Here is a 24,328-nt window from a genome sequence, read left to right on the forward strand (position 1 = left end):
AGCCTCCATTGTTAGGAGAGTGAGAACAATTTGCAAGCAATCCAGCTTACATCACATCTCAGCTCTAAAAGCTCAACTCCACACTCTGTATTTCTGAATTGAGAAAGCTCCTCGGATGAGAAGTGAAACGTCTTCAACTAAAGAATAGAAGTCCAGTTGTTTTTGTTTTTTAACTTTTTTTAATTTACCTGGATGACTGAGAATCTACACCAGCATAGAGAAAGTCTAGTTGTGCTAGGGGGTCAAACACATAATCAGGATAGGGACAGCATGAAAATAAAGATGTAGGGCAGTCTGCTGGCTTCCTTAGACAACCTTTTAGTAATTAATTCAATCTAATTGTTTGGAGTTGAAATTCATTTGGATTAAATTAGCCTCTGTACAAGTAGATTGAATTATCTTACAGGTAACTGGATTGAATTAGTTTGTGGGTAACAGGTTTAAATTATCTTGAAGGTGACAGAGTTGAAATAGTCTGCATGTAACTGGATTATTAGCCTGCACAAAGTTGAATTAAGTTAGCATGCAAGTAACTGAACTGAGTAAATTTGCAAGTAACTGGATTGAATTTACTTGTATGGTCTACTTCTACTTATTGTTATTATTTATATGATCATTATTGTTGTTATTAATACAAGAAGAGTTGTTTTTGATGAATCTTCAGAAGAGTGAAACAGAACTGAAGATGATAACAGCAGAATGAAGCTGTATATTAGATCAGAATGAACTTAGACATGACAACAGGAAGCAGATCTGAAACTGACTTGACGGGCTGAAAGGTTGCGGGTTCTGGTTGAGGACGACTGTTGTACTGTTTGATGATTTCTCTAATGTTAGAGGTGGGTTCAGGCCGAGGCGTGGCAGGAGGTTTAGGTTTTTCTTTGGGGGGTTCTGCTTCTTCAGCTGGAGGAGTGCGAGGACGCCTTACTGTGGGAAGAAAGAAGAAAAACATGTATTCAAAACAAACTATTTTTGATTTGCAAGAAGGAGCTAAAATATTATGACATTATCAATTCAGTTAAACTTTTTTTTTTTTTTAGTTATATATTGTCATTTCATAACAAACACGGTACATAAAAAAACGGGTTCAATCTGGAGCAGGAACCTAAGTTCCAGCTTGGTAAAGGCTAAACCCTCCCTGAACTGTGAAGGTGTCCCATTACATTTGGTATCAAACTTTAGCAACAAATACTTTCAGTCTTTTACATTTGAGCTGTTCTAGTTCATCCTAAACATGCTCTAATTGGTTGATGGACCTCAGTAAAACGTTACCCACTGTTAAAACACACCGTGAGCCTTGATGTTTCTGGGACCAGTAAGGTTGGTCAGACATATCTGACATGTCATTGTGGTAACTTGTTCAGCTGGTTTATAGATCAGTTTCTGTATGAATGTTTATTCTGACCTTCTAAAAGATAATGGATTAGATTAAATCTTTGAATATATTTAACCTTCTCACCACTAGGCTTTGGTGCTACAGGTGGAGGTGATCGGCTTGGTGATCGAGCTGTGCACTGGTTTTGCTTCGGGGAACTGGTGCTGGCTGGTTGTCGCTTTGAGGATCTGGATTCACGCTGAGGTTGAGTGCCTGAAGGAGATAAATGGAGATAAAACATGGTGTGAGCAAAGACCTAACTTAAACTGGAGGAATATTTCAAGTTTTATGAAAAAAGCTGAGCTCACCAATCTTCTGGAAGAAGGCCCTTTTATCTCTGAAAGACTGACGGTTATCTGGATCTGTTGAGTCCTCTTTTTCTTCTGGCTGTCAGAAACATAGACAGCATGACAACATAAGTTAAGAACAAAAATGCTTAAAGTCATGGTAATGTTTCAGAACGGTAAGGGCTACACAGATCAATTTTCTTAATGGCAAAAATATGCATAAATAATCATCACTGGATAAAGGCTGTGCAGTAAACCATGTACTGGGTTATCAAGATTTCCTCTTCTAAAAACTAAATGTGCATAAACAAATTAAAAGGAATTAGTCCTCAGTATTAAAAACAAGGAAGATGACAGCATTTATCAACAATATTCCCACCTGACATATCATTTTTGTAAATGAATGTGTTCCCCTGTATCAATTTAATTCGCTCAATGATCCCATTAAGGTGGTATCTCAATGGGCTGCAAGTACTGTAGTTAGCAAATGGCATTCATGGGGAAGTCTACCAACTGTTTCCAGAATGTCTTTCAACTTTTACAGGGGTTCTCAACTTGCCTGGGTGAGTCATACTGGTCCTTTTACTTGAGTTTTGAACATGCTCTCAAAATAGTGAAGCTCATTGTCACTACAAGCTTATTATCCAACCTGTCTGAATTTTGAAGGACTCTGTTTCAGAAGAGACCATTAGCAGGATCTGCAAAGCTCAGAAGAGTGTGTATCTATAGCAACAATAGGTGCTGTAGGAATGCCAGGAAAATCATTTAACACTACTCCCCAGACATTGAGAGACATTGAGTTTATTTCTGTAAAATTTCATCTTTTTTTATCTTTCAAGAAACTTTTCTGTCTTTGTAATCACTGTTTAACAACCCCCACCCCCCACCCCACCACCACCAACACACACACCACCCCGGATGCATACACCACAGCAGCCCTAAACACCCTCTACTGCTTCATTGATGATCAGCAATCCACCACTATCCCCACCTTGTTCATCTAACAACGTTGCTGTGATGTTAACCTTGGCACACAGAACACAACCCTTCTCAAAACAAGTGAGGGTCTGTCCAGAGGGAGCCATGGCAACCCAACAAGAATGCATTGATCATACTGATTGGTCTGTTTTCAGAGAGGCTGCTACTAAAGATGGGTCACATCTAAAATGCATTCAGGATGTCAGCTTCACAAAAACCACCACAGTACAAGCCACCCAGAAACCAGAAACCTATGTCCTAATAGACATATTCAACATCTCACTAAGTCAAGCTGCTACTCCAACATGTTTCAAAACCTGAGCCATCACATTACTCCCCAAAAAATCTACAGTTACAAGTCTAAATGAATACTGGTCAGCAGAACTCCACCTCTATTATAATGCAGTGCTTTGAAAAACTAATTAAGGATCACATCACTTCTGCACCCCCCCTTCCCCCTCTTTTGACCCACTCAATTTGCCTACTGCCCAAACCGATCCACTGAGGATGCCATATCCACTGCATCCACTGAACACCTGGAGTAAAAGAACCCACGTGGACAGATGCTGTTTGTTGATTTAAGCTCAACATTTACCACCATAATTCCTCAGCATCTGGTCAAACAGCTGGGCTTGCTTGGAATAAACACTCCACTGTGCAAATGGACAGACAGGCAACAGTTCATGGGAGTGGGTAACAAAATATCAACCAACATCTCATTGAGCACTGGATCTCTACAGGGATGTGTTCTAAGCCACCTACTATTCACTTTAATGACCCATGACTGTATTGCAAACACATAATGGATCACATCATAAAATATTACAGATGACAAAACTGCAGTTGGTCTGATTCAGAACAACAAGGAGAATGCTGAAAGAGAAGAGGTGAGACTATTTATGGACTGGTGCATTTTCTGAAATGGCTAAAGAGGACTCATCTGAATGCATCTGACCTCACCATCTTTTACAGGTGTGTCATAGAGAGTATTCTGACCAGAAGCAACTCTCTGTGGTACGAGAACTCTAACATTGCTAACAGAAAAGTGAGAACAGCAGAAATTATTAACCAGGTTCCGCTGCCACCCATACAGGACCTAGCCCAGAAACACCTGCTGACCAAAGGTTCAGCATCATAAAAAACCCCACTACCCTTGCCACAAATTGTTTTGCCTCTGGCCTTCAGGCAAGAGGTGTAGAAGCATGCACAGCACCACAGATAGGGTTAGCAACAGCTACTAAACATAACAAAATATGTGCACTGATAATAACACTCCCTATCCTTTTTTTAAAAGCCCACGAGTGGATGTTTATGTATACTGTATGATATATCAGTGGCGGCATGCATTTAACACTTAGGCCTTCACTGATGTCCAACTTAGTCAATAAATACTTTTCATTATGCCAACATTTATAACATCAGGATGAAAATCAAAATGGGCTATTTTCCGGCGCATTTTAAAAATCAACAAACCCGCATCAGCAATTAAAACACATCTGGTATGCTACTGTCAAAACTAAATAAAACAGAATAAAATAAATAAAATGTCTGCACTCATCAAAACGGCTGTGTCCCCTAAAACACTTATTTTAACACAAAATCCATTCTGGAACAGGTTAGCTAGCTTGGGGTCAGCTGTCCTCCTCTAACGAGATCTAGCTTCTCTTGGAAAGTTTGTCTTGAAAACAGGCTTGCCAGTAAATCAGCAACCAAATCAACGTGTTGCTCTCCTTCGGCCATTGTGGGTTAAAAAAGTTTTTAACCGTTAACAGTCCCAGGTGTGACTCTGTTGATCTGCATAGCACTGCTGTGGCTCAAACTAGTAAGTATCCATATCCAATCACAGGATGCGCAAATGTCACGTTCAACGTGAGGCTAGCTAGAAGGCCTTACTGACACAACTCGTGATCTGATTGGCTTTCGAAACTATCTATCAACTGTATTTGCCCGTTCACTTACAGTAAACAGACGCCCGCACTGTTGATTCTGAAGGCCCAGGCAGATTTCATACAGCCTGGCAACATAAGGTAGCTGAATTCTGATTGGATAAAAACTATAACCTAAAAACAACAGCACTGGAAGGAGCATAATATGACTCCACACTAATGCGTGTTATTGATAAGATAAAAAAGCAAAATAAGTAAATAAAGTTTTTCAGACAATGGTCCACTGTGACTAGGGCTATGTTTAGAACATTTCCATAAAGTGCCTTGTGATCACTGTGGGTGATGAAGTGCCTGAGGGCACCGCATTGGCTACCACTGCTCTAGGTCATGTGACCTCTCACTGTCAATTAAGGGTTCTACTCATTGTTTTCCATTGGGTTTTACCTTTGCTATGGTAACTTCAAACGCATAGAACACTTGTTTTGATATATAATTTGTGTGGGTGCACTCTGACATTTGGACTACATTAAAGTTGACAGAAGAAGAAAAATAAGGTCCAGAGACCTGGTTCGATGTGAACTACATTGCCTCCTATGCTTTTTCAGAAGCATGCCCTTTAGAAATTTACCTTGGAGTCAACCTGCCTGGAGTTTTGTTTATGTGCAGACGCTTTGAACCTTACAGGAGGAGGTGAGTTAGTTTGAGGGGAATGTGAGCGCCTGCTCCTTAGCTGCTCTGTTTCCTTGCTTTGCTCCTCCTCATCATCCTCCTTCTTCTTCTTCTTCTGCAGCTGCTGCTTTTTTTGCTTCTCCTGGGTCTGCTGCTGAGACAGAGTCATTGCCTGCATGGTCATCTGCTGGGCCTGACAGGATAAGAAGAAACATACAAACTTAGACAAAAGGAAGGAAGCAAATATAGGAATAAATAACACTAACACTTTTAAGAATCGAACCATAAGTAAGGCTTGCTGGTTGATGAGAGCCTGTTGAGTTGCTGCCATCTGCATGGGATCACTGACAGAAGGAGTCTGAGGCATCATCAGGGCTGTGGAGGGACAGTTGTTATAGGTACTACTGGTTCAAAGACTTACAGTAACAGAACCAATTAGACTATGTCAGAAAATCACACTCAGCAAATTAAACAGATACAGTCATGAGAAAAAGAAAGTCCAGCCTCTTTCAATTCTCAAGTCTCCTTGGTTCAAAAGACATTGTTCCAGAAGTCTTGTAAATCTTTCAGATGAAACTTTTCAAACCTGTCTTGTGCTCCCGTGTTGTTTTTAGAGGGAAGAGGATTTCTCCTGCAATCCTTCTAAACAAGTCACACTTGTTCTGTCGTTTTCTAATTGTCCTGTCATGACCATAGAACTTTGACCTGCTCACAGACGCCTGCAGAATCTAAGATGCTGCTCATTTCTTTGAGCATTGCACAGTCTGACATCAGGGATGTTTCGCTGGGATGTTCACTCCTGGACAGATTGGCAGCTTTCTTAAATGTTTTACATTTCTAGAATAATATTTCTTTGTGTAGAGAGGACTTGAAATAGTTTGGTAAAGTCATTGATAACATCTTTTCACTGTAGCGTTATGTTAACACACACCTGTGTGCTCCAGAGCAGCAAAAACACCTGCTTTTCTAGAGGTGATCTTACTGATAATGTTCAGTCAATCAATATATTTGATCAGACATACCTGGGTGACACTGAACCTCTGAAATCCTGTGGAAGCAGCAAGGCTGGAATCAGTTTTTCACTCACAGCTTTGTTGTGTGTTTTTGTTAACTTGAAATTAGATTTGAATCATGTAAGAACCCAATAAAAGAAACCAGATAATTTTTATTATATTCTGATACATTATGTAAAACCCTAGAACTGAAAGAGGGAGGCCTTTTTTTCTCTCATGACTGTAGGTAATGATGCAAATATTGAATGGAGTGGGAGGCAGAATGGTGATGACTGTAACTAGAACTTGATGAAATCTTTGTGGAAGTGATATACCTGGCATGGTTGGCATCATGGAAGCTGCTCCAAAACTGAGCATAGCAGGGTTTACTGGTACTCCTACATACAGTAATGTAAACAGTAACATGAGCTGAGAAAACTGTAAGAATTTTCCTGTCACATGTAGATTTGTTTTAAATGGAATGAAGTTATCTTTCAAAAAAGCTGCTACTTGTTTTTCTCGGGCTTACAATTTAAAATCACTTTGTTAAAACATCTTGTATATAGACACAAATAACCTCAAGTCTAAAAATTCATTTTTTTTACATTATTTTTAAATTCAAGTTCAAACTGAGTACCACCAAGTTATTTGTCCTGTAGTGTTTCATTGTTTTAGCATGTTTTGATATGTGATTTTATTGTATTTATTCCTACTGATGAGTTTTCCTGTTTATTTTACTAACTGGTAAAGTACTTTGGTAAACCTTATTGTTGTTAAACATGCTATAGAAATAACTTTGACAATGTTCTTTGTGTTGGTCCCACTCAAACTAGCCATTAGCTCATCAGTCTAATCAGAATTAAATTGTTTCTTCAAACTGAGATATATCTTACCTGTTGCTATCTGTAACAAGTAAGATATTCTTTGTTCTTAAACTTTCTATGGAAACCCCACTTCAAAAGATCTGAACTATTTCTTTAAGTGTAACTTGAGTCCAAATTTAAGGTAGTATGATAGCTCAAGCTGTTGGACTAATGTCAAAAGAGAAAAACTGAGGAAGAGAAAAGTGAAGCAGAGTCAAGTGGCTCACTAAACCCCTAAAAATAGCAGAGCGGTTGCATCTTATCAGAGTTTAGGAGAGGTAAGAACTCTGTCAACAATTAAGAAATGAACAGAATATGCCTTTATTTAAAACTAAAGTGGTCCAGATCACTTACCCATGGGATAGGTTGGCATCGTCATAGGCATACCTGAAATACAAAAGATCTAAAATTGAATTTATTTAAGTCACCAGTATTTCAAAAAGACACTGAAGAGGGACAATAATAAAGATGCAAAGCTTACATTAACTTTTAAACTGCATTGCTGCAGTTGACACAGATATATGTTTAAAAGTTTACTGGATCTTCAAACAGTTTGAATTTCTTCTCTTAGTCTCCTGTTCCATAGTTTTAGCACTTTGTAGTTTTCAAAAGTCTACTTTAAAAGCTTGAACTTGTTGAATGTACAATTTAAAATATATCATCTGAATTATTAAATATAAATAGCTTAAAATCTAGACTAACCCTTGAAGAAAGACAAACTGATATTATTGTGCATGAAGTTCTTATAAAAGTGGTGTTTTCCTACCAGCTCCATACATCCCAGTCTGCATTGGTCCAATCCCACCTCCTCCTCTCATCCTGCGGTTCAGCATTGATACTTTTTCCATGTCCTACACACACACACACACACACACACACACACACACACACACACACACACACACGAATTGCTTACAAGGTGAGGTGCTGAGCATCTACAAACTATATTAGAATAATTACTAAAAAAAGGACTAAATGTTTCAATGACTCCACAAATTTGGTAAAAAGATGCAGAAAAGCCCAATCCACTTGGGACCAGAAGGTAAATCGTGTTCCATCTACACTAAAATCAGTAAAAGCCACATCAAACTTCACTCAGCTAAAGTTTAAACCAACTGACCGGTGGTCCTTGGTCCAGAACAGAGTCAAACAAGTCATCAACATAGGCGTCAATCTGTCGGCCGCGTCCTGCAGATCAGCAAAAACACGCATTAGAGGGAACTGAAACAGAATTTTACTTTTTTATTCACACAGCTCACTCTAGAGAATACATTTTGAAAGCACAGCATAGCAATGCAAAATAGAAAATATTGTGATGTTTTGGTGTGCACATGGTTTCTTTCATGACCTTCTATATATTACCCAATTTGTCAAAGTCAGCCACTTTAAAATGCTCATTTTGAACCCAGAGCCTAAGATTCCAAATATAACCAATGTAGGAAAAGCACACAAGGCCAATATGGAGCCCTTAGACAATTCTAAAATCCCAATATCCCATTTATCTCAAACCTTCTTGAGGAAATAGTTTTAAATCAATTGTGTGAACATCTAGACCGAAATAATCTGTTTGAGGAGTTTCAGTCAGGGTTTAGTCATTATAGAACAGAAACAGCACTGTATGCATTTGATACGACTGATCACAATATTCTATTAAGAAGCTTGAACATGATATTGGGATTACAGGAACACCTCTAATAGTCGCACCTATAGTCCGGAAAGGACTAAAAGCCTTCAATTTTCTCAAAAAACAACAGTGCGCCTTATAATCCAGAGCACCTTATATATGTAAGAAGTCATACTGTTTTAGTACGACTTTGGTAAACTACAAAGCTGCACCGCTTGCAGCATTAAGGCTCGGTTATAGAAAGAAAGGAAAGGAAAGATCCACTGATTGTCACACACCTGAGTGTGCATAATTTGTTGTCCGCATTTGACCCATCCTCTGAGGGAGCGGTGAGCAGCAGCGGTGCCACGCTCGGGAATCATTTGGTGAGCTAACCCCCCAAATCCAACCCTTAATGCTGAGTGTGGGTCCCAATGGGTCCCATTTTTACAGTCTTTGGTATGACCCGGCCAGGGATTGAACCCACAACCTCCCAGTTTCAGGGCGGACACTCTACCACTAGGCCACTGAGCTGCTTCTAGTTGCACTTCTAGTGTCGCACAGGGCTCTGAGCATGGCATAGACCTGAGCAAGCAGTGGAGGCATTTATACAGTATTCTCCGAAAAGACGGGGCTGTTTTGTTTCGCTTAATGCACCTTAAAGTCCGGTGCGCCTTATATATGACAAAAGTTTGAAAATGGACCATTCAATGACAGTGTGTCTGATAATCCAGTGCGCCCTATAGTGTGGAAAATACGGTAGTTTAAAATCATATTTATCAAATAGATACCAGTTTGTTCATGATAATAATGAATCTTCTTCATACATCAGAGTTAGACGTTTAGTTCCTCATGGATCAGTGCTTGGACCAATATTCTTCCTTTTACCAGCTGTGATCAACATTAAGGTTGTAGAGGTGGTGGATCATTGTAAATGTCTAAATATTGTAACTGAAAGTAAGCTCAATGTTGAACTCCAGGTAAATGCTATCATTAGCAAGTCTCAACGAGGAATGCACTGTTTATACTAACTTAGTTGTTTTAAACTTGACAGTGTTCTTCTAAAATGTTTTATTCATGTTTATCAAGTCAGTCCCATCCTTCTCTTTAGTGGGTTGGCTCGGGTTTATTATGTTCATGTCTAGAAACAGACCGCAGAGCATCGTCAAAACATGCAATAAAATAGTGGGCACAACACTAACTGACCTGACCAGCCTGCACAAGAGTAGGTCTTTAAAAATGAAAGCAAAATTTGGTTACTTCCATCTGACAGGAGATACAGCATGCCAAGATGCAGAAGGAATAGACATAGTTACTTTTTTTTATCCCATTTGCAATCCCTCCTCTAGAAACATTTCTCCTAATTTACGAGTATTTTCAGTTTTGTTTGCATTAAATATTGTGATGCTATCTTTTGAAATTTAATTGTTCTTATTGTTTTTCAGCATCTTCTTTTAATGTTTAACAATTTTTTTGTTTTTCTTTATTAGTGATTTTGACTGTTGTGCCAGTTATTGTTAGTATACAGTTTACTGTTAGCTAATACACATAGAACACTTTATTTAGTTTAAAATATTTGCTGCTTAAAACTGAATAAAAACACTGATAATTACAAGTGAACATTACAAATACAGATCAGCATCTAAGGAGAGGCTGTTTAGTTTCTCCAATAAAGAGGTCTTGACATTCCTTGCTGCATTGAACTGCAGACACCACACCGCTCAGTTCGTGTTTGGGTGTTTTGTTCTTAGGATGGACCAGCCTCTGCCTGAGAGTCCTGTTGGGTTTGAAATGTAGAAGCATGGTTGCTCCATGAGATCTTCAGTTACACCGATTGTGGCCAATCTATACATGGAGGAAGGGGGACAGAGAGCCCTGAACTCCTTGGAGGGAACAACACCAAGATCAACATTGAGGTTTACAGGAAACAAACGCATACAGATCAGTACCTTCTGTTTGACTCTTACCACCCACTGGAACACAAACTTTCATCGGAATTCTACACTACTAGGCTGAACATGTCAACAGAACAGAAACAAATCAGAAAGCTCTCCAAATATGTGGATAAACTAACTGGGCTTTTGTTAAGCCAGTGAGGACAGCTAACAGAATAAGGACAAGAACAAACACAAAAGCATTATCATCCCTTATGTTGCTGGAGTATCTGAGAAACTCAGAAGGATTTTCTCCAAACGTAACATCCCAGTACATTTCAAACCCAACAGGACTCTCAGACAGAGGCTGCTACAGATTGGAAGTCCAGTTGTTTTGTTTTTTAAAATTTTTGGGATTTCAAGGGACATTTAACTTCCTCATCCAAGAACTTCAAAAAAAAAAAAAAAAAAAAAGCTTGATTTGTCCCTGTTTTTTTTTCTTCTGTCCTCTCAAATCCCAGCCAATTGGCCAATTGAAGTAAATGGTCACTCATCCTGTATCTGGTTCTGATTCTGCTGGAGGTTTCTTACTGTTAAAAAGAGTTATTCCACTCCACTGTCACCCACTGCCTCATGATTGCTCAGATGGTGGATTGCACTGAAGTGAAGACTCAATCTCCTGATTTTCTTAGATGGATAACTTTTTCCTATTTATAATAATTGTGATTGGATTAAATTGGATTACATGTACTTGTATTTGAATTATTTTCATGTGTTCTGCCTTAAGATCTCTTTTATTGTACCTTGTTGCTATATAAATAAAGTGAACTGAATTAATTTGAAATTTGTTATGTTTATCAGAAAATAAGTTAAGGTGATTCAAACAAGTCTCAAAAAATTAAGTTTGAACTAATTTTCAAAGTTCCATCAACTATAAATCCTGAAGATTGACCCAGTATTTCTACTTTTGATCCATAGAACTGCGTGTCCCCCAAATATAAAAATATTAGTTTTATCTGACTTGAAAGTAATTTGAATGTCTTATTTAAATATATATTTTTATGGGCTATGTTTAATTTGTAACAGGACTGCGTTAGAAGGGTGTTTCATAAACTTGATATAAATGTTTGAGGTATAATGATATTTAACATTTACCTTCCTGTGGATAATCTCTTCTCCAAGGGTTCCCATCAGAACCAGGCAGCCCAGGAGCTTGCATGGAAGGTGCAGGTGGGATGAAGTCATCCAGATCTGTGACATGCATTCTGGAAAAACAGAATCACAGAGCTGACTACACTGGCAGCTAATTCTTTCAACAGGCTGGTGACTTTACTTTTTCACTGCTTTACCTCTCTGGAGGCCCATTAAACAGGTAGTCAGAGCTGACAGAAGAGGGTGTCCCTAGTGATGGGAGCACTTCAGATTCAGCTCCAGCCAGCAGATCCATGACAAAGTCTGAGCCACATAATTCTGACCAGCCTTCATCGGTCACAAGAGCCACCGACCAGCCCTGCACTGCTTCTGTAACACCTCTGTGGCCATCACACATGGAGGAGGGAAAGCAAGAGGGAAGAAGATGAAGACTAAAATTTAAGGAGACACAATGGGTTCAGAACTGAATGAGTACCTGTAATGGAGAATCCAGGAGGCCAGCTGCTCTGCTGTGGTCCATGACTCCACTTCAGTTGTCAGTTTCTCATCTGGCATAAAATACAATATGCTGTTATGGTTTTAAAAAAATGAAATACTTTTGAAATAAAAGGTGTTTAAATATTGGCAGCTGCCTTCCATGCCAAAGTTTTGAACTAAAATCATGAGAAGGAAGGGAGTTTTAGCAATTTTGGTGAAACCTTAAACCTCCCGTGGCCTTCAGGTCAAATTGACCCAAAGTTACAAGGGCTTCTCTGTCTCTCTTTGTCTCTCTCTCTTTTGATTAAGGAGGGTTAAATTAACTTTATTCATGATCTCATGTTAAATCTTGTGACCAGTTAGAGCTCTGAGTGTGTGTTGTGAATGGCTCTCAGCTACTACCAGACCAAATCAATTTCTATAAGCTTGACTGAGTTATAGCCATTTTTGTGTTTGCAAAGGTTTCTTAGCTGTGGCTGCAATTTTAAATTGGATTGGTTCCAAAGGGTTTCATTAAAATCTATCCAGTGGTTTATGGAAGATTTTGTTGACCCTACAGAGAAACAAGAAGACCCATGCACAAACACGGGTTAAAACATCATTGCCTTCACCTTTGTAGGTGGGTGATGAAAATGTAATTAGCCAAACAGGGCCTGTTTAAAAGCCAGGTTTAGCCCACCTCACCATTAAAAGTGTTTACTTCCAGCAGCATGGTGCCCTTCCTCTGGTTGGAGGTCCACTCCAGCTGGGTGGGTGGGTAGGTGCGGGCAGTGGAAGCTGGGAGCTGCAGAGATGTCAGCAGTTTGTGTTGGCACAGTGAACGATACTCCCCTGGACTGTGGTCCGAAACATACCTGAAAAGAAAATACTTAGAGCTTTAAAGAGAAAAATCAAATGAACTAATTAGACTTTGTTACATACTGTATGTTTTGAAACAGTTTCTGTGTTGTAGACTTAATTCATGTATATAATACTTTTTCACAGACAAAGAAAATCAAATACTTTACAATTAAATATAGGATAATACAATAATAAACTAGAACTGCAAGCAGATATGACATGGGTCATTGCCCCTACACTGAATGTCCCCCAACCAATGCCCAACCCCAACCCAAACCTCTGATAAAGTCAATTACATACTTCAAAACAGAGCGTAAGTTTCTCTATACAGAATGTTTGGGGTCAATCAAAAATGTATCTTGAAGACTGTAGCTCTCTCGGACTATTGTGAATTTTAAGGATTTTTTGCTCGTAGGCCATGCCATTGTCAGCCAATCTTTACCATTGTGAAGGAAACAAGTCAGAGTGTCCTCCTTAACATTTTTTTTATTTTTATTTTTACTGCGCGTGCGCCGAAGGATGGCCGCACTCCGATACCTCAACTCACTTTTTTTCTTTTATTTATTATGTTTACTTTCACCTTTCGCACCTGCAATGCACACCGCTACAAGTATGACCATGACACACTTATGGGGTTACGGTCCTCAGCGGGAGAGAACTTTAAACCCACTCTTGAGGACTGCGCGGCAGAAATTCTCCCCTGGGTCCTTTGTTCTATGCGACATAGGAGAAAGACACGGAGAAAGACATGGAGAGGAAAGCGAGTCAGTGTGTTGTGCAGGACTCGCCAGAGGCACAACAAACCTCCTCTTCCCACTATCCTGCTCGCCAATGTCCAGTCTCTGAGGAATAAACTGGACAATCTGCGCGCATGGATTAATTACGAACGGGACATAAGAAATTGCTGCGTCTTTGCCTTTATGGAGACATGGCTGGAGCCGTGCATCCCCGACTGTGCCGCAACTCTGGACAATTTCTCCATCTACCGGATGGATCGAACCAAGGACTCAGGCAAGAATTGCAGAGAGGGGGTGTGCTTTATGATTAACTCCTTGTGGGCCACAGATGCACGTATTCTAGTGTCTCACTGTACACCAGCCCTAGAGTTACTCGCCATTAAGGTCAGGCCCTTTTATCTGCCCAGAGAATTCAGCTGCGTGATTCTCACCATAGTTTACATCCCACCTCAGGCTGCTAAAACCCAAGCCCTGGACGAGTTGTATGGGATTACAAATGGACTTGAAAACATACACCCTGATGCTGCCTTCATTGTTCTGGGGGATTTCAACCAAAATAACATGAAAAAAGTACTCCCTAAATACTACCAACATCTTTCTGTGGTTTAGTGTCTAGACCAGACACTAGACCACTGCTACACCCCTTTCAAGGACAGTTGCAAACCCCTCCTCCGCCCTGCTCTGGATAGGGTGGATCACAACGTCATTCTACTGCTCCCTGCCTACAAACAGAGACTGAAACAGGAGAAACCGGTTTCCAGGGTTATTTACAAATGGGACAATGCAGCCGATGAGGCCCTACAGGACTGCTTTGACACAACAAACTGGCAGATGTTTGCAGACTCAGCAGAAGGTGACATCAATGAGTATACAGACTCTGTCATAGGGTACATAGGGAAGTGCATTGAGGACACTGTACCAAAAACCACCATCTGCACTTACCCTAACCAGAAACCATGGATTGGGCCAGAGGTTCGTGCTAAACTTAAAGCACGTACCGCTGCCTTTAAATCTGGAGACCCTGAGGCCTACAAAGCAGCCAAGTATGACCTCAGAAAGACTGTGCGAACATCACAGAGGGAGTACAGAAAGAGCGTCGAGTCTGCCCAACAGAGCAATGACGCGCAGCGCATGTGGCGAGGCCTCCACTGTATGACTGACTACAAAGGGAGGAACAGGCCAGTGGAGCTGTCCAGTGCATCACTCCCAGATGAGCTCAACCCCTTCTACGCTCGGTTTGATGCAGACAACACCACACCTGTCACCAGACCACATGTGGACAGTGAGGACGCCACACTCAGCATAGACATGGCAACAGTAAGACAGGCCTTCAAGAAAGTAAACCCCCGCAAGGCACCAGGACCCGACGGCATCCCAGGGCGGGTACTGAGAGTCTGCGCCGACCAACCCGCCGGGGTGTTTACTAACATCTTCAACCGGTCTCTGAGCCTGTCCGTCGTGCCCACCACCCTCAAGACCTCCACTATCATCCCCATCCCAAAGACCGCCACAGCAACCTGCCTTAATGATTTTTGGCCCATAGCAGTTACATCTGTCATCATGAAGTGCTTTGAGCGAATCATTAAAAACCACATTTGTGCCGCCCTCCCTGACACCCTGGATCCCCTGCAGTTCACATATAGAGCAAACAGGTCCACAGATGACGCCATTGCCCTGGCAGTCCACACCTCGCTCAGCCACCTGGAGAAGGGTAACACCTACGTGAGAATGCTCTTCATTGACTACAGCGCAGCATTCAACACCATAATCCCCTCCAAACTGGTCACCAAACTGACTGCCCTGGGCCTGGAGAAGTCCATCTGCTGCTGGATCTTGGACTTTCTCACTCAGAGACCACAGGTGGTGAGAATTGGCAGACATCACTCCTCCACACTTGTCATCAGCACGGGTGCGCCTCAGGGCTGTGTTCTCAGTCCACTCTCAGTCCACCATCCTGGGCCTCATCACAGATAATGACAAGAGTTCCTACAGAGATGAGGTGAAATCACTGACTAGTTGGTGTCAGGATAATAACCTCTCTCTGAACGTCAGCAAGACTAAGGAGATGATAGTAGACTTCAGGAGACAGCGTGGAGGCCAGCATCCCCCATCTACATCAACGACGCTGAGGAGGAGCAGATCAGCAGCTTCAAGTTCCTTGGCGTTCACATCACTGAGGATTTATCCTGGACATTACATGCAGACAGTGTGGTCAAGAAAGCCCGACAGAGACTCTACTTCCTGAGAAGGCTGAAGAAGTTTGGCATGAACACTAACATCCTCACAAACTTCTACAGGCGCATCATTGAGAGTGTGCTGACGGGCTGTATCACGGTGTGGTACGGGAGCTGCACCAGTCAGAGCCGAAAAGCACTACAAAGGGTGGTGCGCTCAGCTGAGGACCTCACTGGCAGCAGTCTCCCCTCCATCCAGAACATTTACCACAGCCGGTGCCAGCGTAAAGCATGCAGCATCATCAAGCACCACACCCACCCTGCAAAAGGACTGTTCCACCTGCTACCTTCTGGCAGGAGATACAGGAGCCTGCCAGGACGCACCAAACGACTCAAGGACAGTTACTATCCACAGGCTGTCAGAATACTGAACTCTTAACAATAAAACGCTAAACAATACTATGTGCAATAATACCATGTGCAATAACTTCATGTGTAATAATACCAAGTGCAATACGAATAACATCTCAATCTGCGATTACTATTTATATCTTTTTATTAATGCCACCCGCACCACTACATATGTGTATATTCCCCTCACATATCCTGTGAACCTTGTAAATAATTCTTACTCTTCTTACTCTTTCTTACTCTACTTATCCCTTACTCTATATTGCATGCTATTAGTACTTCCTTCGAGTTGTACGGTCTTTCTCATCCAAAGCATTTCATTGCATTGTTGCCCTGTACTACGTGCATATGACAATAAACAATCTTGAATCTTGAATCTTGAAACAAGTCAGAGTGTCCTCCTTAACATCTGTCTGTGATTTGGTTTTGATTTGTTTTACCGTTGTTGTGATATAAATTTAAAGGGCATCCTAGTGATGGATATTTATAATATTAAGTACTGTTACTCATAAAGGTGTTATCAACTTTTGCATTAATTATTGTTGATATGGGTTATATTACCTGACAGATGTTTATTTTATCATTTTGTTTACTAACACTTAAAAGCTGCATGAACATTACTTGCTCATTTTAGCAAACAACTTTTTATCACAATTCTCTCTCAGCATTTTGTATGACCTGATGAAGATCCAGTTTGGATCAAAATTTCGATAAACCAGCTTTGTGCTAAGGAATAAGTGTACAGGCCTTTCTTTATTTATTCATGTTCAAGTTTCTGCAGCCCAGCACCGTTATCTGTGACATATACACGACTACCTTTCCTCATTCACCTTAAGGCATCTGGAAATTGTAGCCAAGGATGAAACAAAGTTGTGGAGGTTAACAGTTCTCTTCCTGATATCTTCCCTGATTTTAAAAAAAAAACATTTTCTCATGATGTTTGACAAAGAAGCCGTGTGTTTGAGCCTTAAAATGCATGATTTTTTTCTTTCACTTCAAACCGATTAACAAGACATTCAATTTTTTTTTTTCATCTTTAAAGTCAGTGAATTACCATGTAAACTTAGCATAAGTATGTTCTGTTTTAAATAAATGTGCAACACAAGCTGTGTTTACAAAATGGCTTGAGGGAAGTGAACACACTGGTCCTAGTACCAAACACATTTGAACTGCTGCCGCATAATCGATTTAAAGTGGTGGAGACGTCTTCAGTTATAATTAATTAGACAAAGTCATGAGACGGGTTCACAAGACAGTTTTCAACTTGACTGGAAATCTTGTGACATTTCAGTCTTGCGATATCTTGTTACACCCATACTAATTATATATTGTAGTATATTGTCAGTAGGGGGGGAGACGGAGGCAAACCCAGAATGCAGACTCATCGCTAAAAAAAGGAAACTATTTATTAACTCAAATACTAACAAAACAAAAAGGCTGGCGTGGCAGCAGATAATCCAAAATATAACAAAACAAAAAGGCGAAGCAAGGCAAGGCAAGAGAACAAGCGTGGTAACATGAACAAGCAGAATGATCCAGTGACAAGTGACTAAACAGAGACCGGTTTTAAAGGCAGAGGGAAAGATGATTATTGGCTGCAGCTGTGGACATGAGGAGAGGCAGGTGGCGTGGCAGGCGTGACTGGAAAATTGCTGGGGAGGTGGATAGTGACAAGAAGACAGAAAACCAACAGACAAACCAAAACAAGGAACCAAACTCAAAACACTGAAAATCGTGACAGTATATATTTGTATCAGTCTGCCTGATCAGTCATCTGTCCAAAAATTTACTCATCTTCCAGTGGATTGATGCATTCAGCAGCCTCAGCACCATCAGTATATAAGGGTCATGTTCAGTACCGATACACTCATTAAGTGGACATTGTTTAGTTGCGAGAACAGAAATAAACTAATCAAACAATGTCATGCAAAAGTGTAGAGGTTCAATATTAGTTATTGCAGCATTAGCAAAAGAGAGCTACGTCAAAGATCAAGACAAGAAAATTGTTATTTAAGTTCCTATATGTCAGATTTTTGGTTAATATAAAAAAAGAGTATCTGATGTTAGCAGTAAAAGGTTAATTGGACTTACTTCAGCAGTGATTTGTCCAGTGTTGGTGATGGTGTGAAGGCACTGAGGCAGCAGGTCAGCAGAAGCCATGCCCTCAGACTGTCCTGTTCACCCTTTTGGATCCATGTGTGGTAAACCAACTGTGCCAGAATCTCGTCTCTTAGAGCTGGCTGGTTCTGGCCCTTCTCCACTATATAGTTTCCCAACATCTGCTCCTGCCAGTTGCTCAGATCTAACTCACCTATAAACCTCAGGATCTGTTGAAACAGAAATTAAAAATGACGATGGATCAGCAGAATCAGATGTGATGAGCGTTTGTGTGACATAATTCTAAGTATCATCAGTAGCAAACTGCCAGAGCCTTCAAGGTATTATTCAGAGAATGCCCTTAGGGGACATTAAAGAAAAAAAGTTAAATAATTATGTTTTAATCATTTCATTAGGATAAATAAAAGAAATACATACATCTAATAAAACAGTGTAACACAAGTTTGTTCCAGTTTTCTGTCCAAGTGTATTGAAATAGCTTAGCATTACGGAAAAAAATTAACACATTATAGTCTGTGTGCAGTCTAGGGGAAGATTTTCCTCTTCATAGAGTGTTCTTTATCTGTAACAGGATCACAAGATCATTAAAACAAATGTGAGTGTATGTTTAGATAGACAGATTCATCAGCCAATCAGGTTTAAAGTTGTAGCCAAAAGGCATTTTCTTTGGATTTGCTGTGGCATTTTAGGCAATTTGCTGAATAGTTAGATCTGTTCTGCTGCCTTCAGCTACACTATAACAGTTGGATATGATACTGTCACAAAGTTATTATCAGTTTCCTTTAAAAGATGATCGTTCAATTTATTTATTTTTTAAACTGCCCAGCACTGAAACATTTAGAGCTTTTTCAGCCATTTATTAAGAAGTTGTTTGGTTAGAAACTGGGAATGGTTCAGTTTGATTATATCATAAAAAAAATCATTGAATAATTTTCTCCTCTGCTCCTGGTGGAAGGCGGGCATTGTTTTTTTCTCTCTGTCTCCTGACCCTATCTCCGAAATTTATAAACTATGCATCTGGTCAGCTGGTCTCTCAACGCAATTGATCAAATTTTTTTCGACGGGAAGACTGAGCAAGGGAGAGCCCGCCTGCCCAGATGGGACAATTTTTGCTGGATACACAATGGATTCCTGGCAGAAGTGGAAGATTGTGTGTCTATCGATTTTTGTCAGTGGAGGACATGGAGGATATTTACATATTTGGGTTTTTGATGACAGGATTTCTGCTGTTTGGATTAGGCAGTTACCTGACATATCGTCAAATTTGTTTCATGGGTTCGGTGTTCAACACTCAGACTGTGATGTACGGGAGCAAAATCGCAAGTTGGATGCGATCCTTTTACAGGACCGTAAGTTAAATGCGGTTCCTGGACTCAGAAATGAAATGGGATAAATCTTGGAGAAAGTTGCTCGCTTGGAACAGGCGGAATGGACCTGGAATTTGGCTGTTTGGATGGAGAAGTACCAGCAAGACTTTCAAGGCAGATGGAAAACATGTCAGCCTGACCCAAAACAATTATTGTTATGTGAATCTGGCTATGCTGACCTTGGCCAGCTATCTTCAATTTCTCTCTGGATTTTATGTAAACAAGATGCTCTGCCCCCTCCCTTGCCTAAGGACATATGTGGATCTGCTCTGGGCTGGCTGATAAACATTCCATCATTATATCAAAGACAATGGCCTCTGTGACGTGATTCGTGGACTTCTCTACAAACGCGCGCACACACACACACACACACACTCATACAACACACACCATCGTCTTCCACCGTCTCTACAAACACACACACCACTGTCTCCTGCTCATCTCTGTCAACCCACTCTCTCCCTTCCTGCACTACCTTAGTTTAGTTATCTTAGCAATTCTTATGTTGGCTGTTTAGCGGGACTTACTACTGTTAGTTAGCCATGTTGTACCTTTAGTTTAGCATTATCATGTTTAGCCTAGCATTTTTATGTTGGCTGTTTAGCGGGCCTTTAGTACTATTAGTTAGTCTCTTGTACCTTTAGTTTAGCATTATCATGTTTCAGTTTATGTTAGCTTATTTAGCCTTCCTGTACATTTAGTTTAGTTTAGTAAACTAGCCCATATTTTAGATATTGTTAGATTCCTGATTGTTGTTTGGTTCAGTTTTAACTTTATCATGATTTCATTCAGATTGTCTTAGCTACTATTTTGACTATCTTAGCTCATGTTTAGATATGTTTAGTTTCATGATTTTATTAGATTATCTCATATTTCATTTAGATTATACATGATTGATGTTTTTTATTTCTGTATTTCTATATTTGATTTTGATGTTTTTATCTGTATTTGTTTCTGTACCTGATTGTTGTTTCTGTGTTGTAAAGCACTTTGAATCGCCTTGCTGAAAAGTACTATAATAATAAATTTCACTTCACTTCACTTAACTAATAGGGCAGAGGGATGGATTTTGTTTTCTAATGAACATGAAAGTTAAGGGAAGTTTGGCTGATTTTACAACAATGGTTTTATTACAGTGTTGTAATCTATTTTATTGAACTTGGTTCCCACCTTTTTCTCACACACACACAAATCTACTGCATGATTGTTTAAAGTATGCCTTAAATTTGTTTTGCAAGGTGCAATCATAAACATATATTGATAAACCAAGTGTCCATGCCTTCTCTTGTTGGAGCTTTCATGTTGTATTTTTGCACGCTATGAATGAGGGGCTTTAAATCCAACCTATGTCTGCACACACAATAATGGTGTCACATGGTCTTTCTTTTATGCATGAAGTAACCAATTATAGGTAAACATTTCAGAAAAAATAATATTTGATCATACAGCATCAAGAAAAAAAAACTATGTCAATCAACAAGAGTCAATACCTGAAAATATTATCTGGGGTATATATATATATATATATATATATATATATAAACCTTGGATAATCTTAGAACCCACCAACAGGGAAGATAGGCCCTGTTTTAGCTTTTCAAAGCTCTATCAGGAGCTCTATCAATATATGTGTTTGGTTGCAATTCATGTATTTTGACTTGGTCTTCTTTGTTCTGTAACTGATAAAAGTGTAATCTGTAGCAAACAGAGAAAGTTTAACTATACAGAAACATCAACAGGCTATGAGGTTGTGCTGTCAGCTTACTACATATTCACATGTAAGTGATGCCACAGATCTTAAAAAGATTGCCTTTCCAGCTGCAGCCTGTTCTGTGGGCAGGGGTGTGGGGTTGGGATATATACCAGTTTGTTAATTTCCAAAGCAGTTCTGGTATCTTCAGGTTCCAGGGGTGTGAGGGGCCTCTGGAGAGGGCATCCTTGAGGCTGGCTCCATGCATCCTTAAGGGTAAATAACATTAAAAAGAAATGTCAGGTACATTATGTCCAAATCTTTCACACCCCTGTGGGTGTGTTTTTCACATAATGAGAGACATATTGTTAAATACTTCATATCAACAACTCAAATTCCAGAAAAGTTGAGACATCGTGTAAAATGTAAATAATAACAGCATGCAATGATTTACAAATCTCATAAACACATATTTTATTCTCAATGGGACATTGTAAACCAATCAAATGTCTATACTAGGAAATTATACACTTTTTAGAAAAATTTCGTTTCTGAGGAACAGGAATGATGTTCCTGAGTCAATTTGACCCAGGGAATGTTTAATCATGTAGTAGTGTCAGAAACCAAAAAAAATCCCCAGAAACATTTTTGTATCTGATTATTAACTCCATTACTAACCATTTCAATCAATATTTAGTGAAATAACGTTCTTTAACTCTCACAAATTAAGGATCAATAAGGATAATTCACTTGATTTTCATTAAAAAGGGATGTTGAATTTTTTTTGTCCACTGGAAAAATCTACACAGGAAAAAACTATATTTATACTTGAAATTGTTTTTTTTAGAATTTTTTTAACATTTTTAATTTTTTGCTTTTTAAGGAAGGATGTTCATAAATGAACTTGATACACCTATTCTGTTTGGGGTCGAATTGACTTGTTGATTTAAAACCAAGACAAATGAGTCATGAGGATTTGTGTTGAAAGTAAACTTTTTTTAATCAGTGTTTTTGAACCAGAAATGAATCAATTTTGCACATTTCACACACATCGTGCCCATCTTGTTGGCTTGTATACCTGGCACTTCCAAATGCCACTAGCCTTTCATTCACTGTGACATAAGGGCCTGGGTTATAGAGCAGTGGAAGTTGCTCAACCCACTTGTCCCATACTGTCCTACTAGCTTTTAGACACATCTCTATTTCACTGTCTTGATTGAAGATAAGTTCAGGGCTGTCATATATTTATTTCTTATGCTCATTTTGTGAAGCTCTGACAGTGACTACATCAAGTGTCTGCAGTGTGCAATGTTTTTAGGACTCCTTTGCAGAGATTATATATATATGTTTCCCCCCTCCCCTGCTGAGTGTCCACTCAGTGTGGGTTTTGTTTACCCACAGGAACACAGGAACAGAAAAGGTTCCCGTCAAAAGTCATAACAACACCTGCATTTCCACAGTTTACTAGTGAGGTAAAGAGAATAGGGAGAGGGTGTGCATCTCTGTATGTGTCTGTATATGTGTTTGAGGTGAAATATGTCTCACAGTTGAAAGAAACAAAATGTATAAGACATTTTTGACCCTTTTACCCTTCATTTTGACTGCCGGGTCAGATTGACCCGAACAATATCTATGTAATAATAAATGCAGGTTGGGGTTGCAAATACGTAAAATGAACCATTTTCATTTTATTTGTTGATTATGCTAATTAAGCCAAGCAGAAGACGTTTCATACAAAAAAAAATACATTTAACTATTTTTTTTAGATGTTTAACTTTTGAAATGGGTCAATTTGACCCGCAACATAACAGGAAGGTTAGTTGCTAACAAGTCAGTCAGAGGACTGGGTGTAAAAAGGGCATTTTAGAGAAGCTTAATGCTTAGGAGAAAAGATAGACAGAGGTTCACCAGTTTGGGAAAAACTACATCTAAAAAACAGTGAAACAATTTCAGAATAATGTTCATCAACAGAAAAACTGGAAGACCTTGAATATCCCATCAGAGTTTATAAAATCATGAAAGGATTTGGAGAATCTGGAGAAACCTCTGAGATCAAAGAACAAGACTGAAAGTCAATATTGATGCCTGTGATCATGCAAAGAAGAAGCCATATATGAACACTATACAGAAATGCTGCCATCTTCTGTGGAGCAAAGCTAATTTAAAATGGACTGAGGCACAATGGTAAACTGTTCTGTGGTCAGACGAATCCAAATCTGAAAGTATTTTTGTCCTCCATAGTAAAAGGAAAGGCACCATCCAGCCTCTTATGAGCACACAGTTCAAATCCCTGTCTCACTGATGGTATGGAGGTGTATCCAAGCCTCTGGCATGGGCTGTTTACACATCTGGAAAGACACCATCAATGCTGAAAAGTATAAACAGGTTTTAGAACAACAGATGCTCCTATCCAAACTACAACATTTTCAGGGAAAGCCTTGCATATTTCAACAAGACAATATTAAACCACACACCGCATTCATTACAAGAGCATGGTTTCATAGTAGAAAAATCCAGGTGCTGAACTATGGGGCGCCGTTTGTAAAGCAACGTGTGCTCAATATTTATGCCTTAATTTTGTCACATTTAGCTTCAAACACTGTTTAAAAATGTAGTGTGGATTTTCTGATGTCACCGTTTACAACATTTAGCCAGTTAAATGTAATTGTTACAGCTAAATACTAAATATAAATCTAAATGCTAAATGTTAAATTTAAATGTTAAATCTAAATGTTATATGTTAAATCTAAATGTTAAATGTTAAATCTAAATGTTATATGTTAAATCTAAATGTTAAATGTTAAATCTAAATGTTATATGTTAAATCTAAATGTT

At 39.5% G+C, this 24,328-nt stretch overlaps 1 protein-coding gene across 1 annotated transcript in view; it reads right to left on the minus strand.

Annotated features, from left to right (window-relative positions):
* myo15b (myosin XVB) overlaps positions 1-21,767 on the minus strand; it is a 66,287-nt gene extending 44,520 nt beyond the window's left edge. Inside the window, exons 1-15 of the mRNA XM_025011021.2 lie at positions 21,667-21,767; positions 18,410-18,645; positions 12,841-13,010; positions 12,155-12,227; positions 11,877-12,059; positions 11,683-11,792; positions 8,171-8,238; positions 7,817-7,901; positions 7,405-7,437; positions 6,523-6,585; positions 5,479-5,570; positions 5,155-5,388; positions 1,684-1,762; positions 1,460-1,588; positions 765-927 (exon numbers count right to left, since the gene is read on the minus strand). Coding sequence (XP_024866789.2) covers positions 765-927; positions 1,460-1,588; positions 1,684-1,762; positions 5,155-5,388; positions 5,479-5,570; positions 6,523-6,585; positions 7,405-7,437; positions 7,817-7,901; positions 8,171-8,238; positions 11,683-11,792; positions 11,877-12,059; positions 12,155-12,227; positions 12,841-13,010; positions 18,410-18,597 — 1,670 coding nt within the window. The 5' untranslated portion in view covers positions 18,598-18,645; positions 21,667-21,767. The remainder of the gene's footprint in view (positions 1-764; positions 928-1,459; positions 1,589-1,683; positions 1,763-5,154; positions 5,389-5,478; positions 5,571-6,522; positions 6,586-7,404; positions 7,438-7,816; positions 7,902-8,170; positions 8,239-11,682; positions 11,793-11,876; positions 12,060-12,154; positions 12,228-12,840; positions 13,011-18,409; positions 18,646-21,666) is intronic.
* Between the last annotated feature and the right edge of the window lie 2,561 nt (positions 21,768-24,328).

This window comes from Kryptolebias marmoratus, linkage group LG2, assembly GCF_001649575.2.
Source record: "Kryptolebias marmoratus isolate JLee-2015 linkage group LG2, ASM164957v2, whole genome shotgun sequence".
NCBI classification, from domain to species: Eukaryota; Metazoa; Chordata; class Actinopteri; order Cyprinodontiformes; family Rivulidae; genus Kryptolebias; species Kryptolebias marmoratus.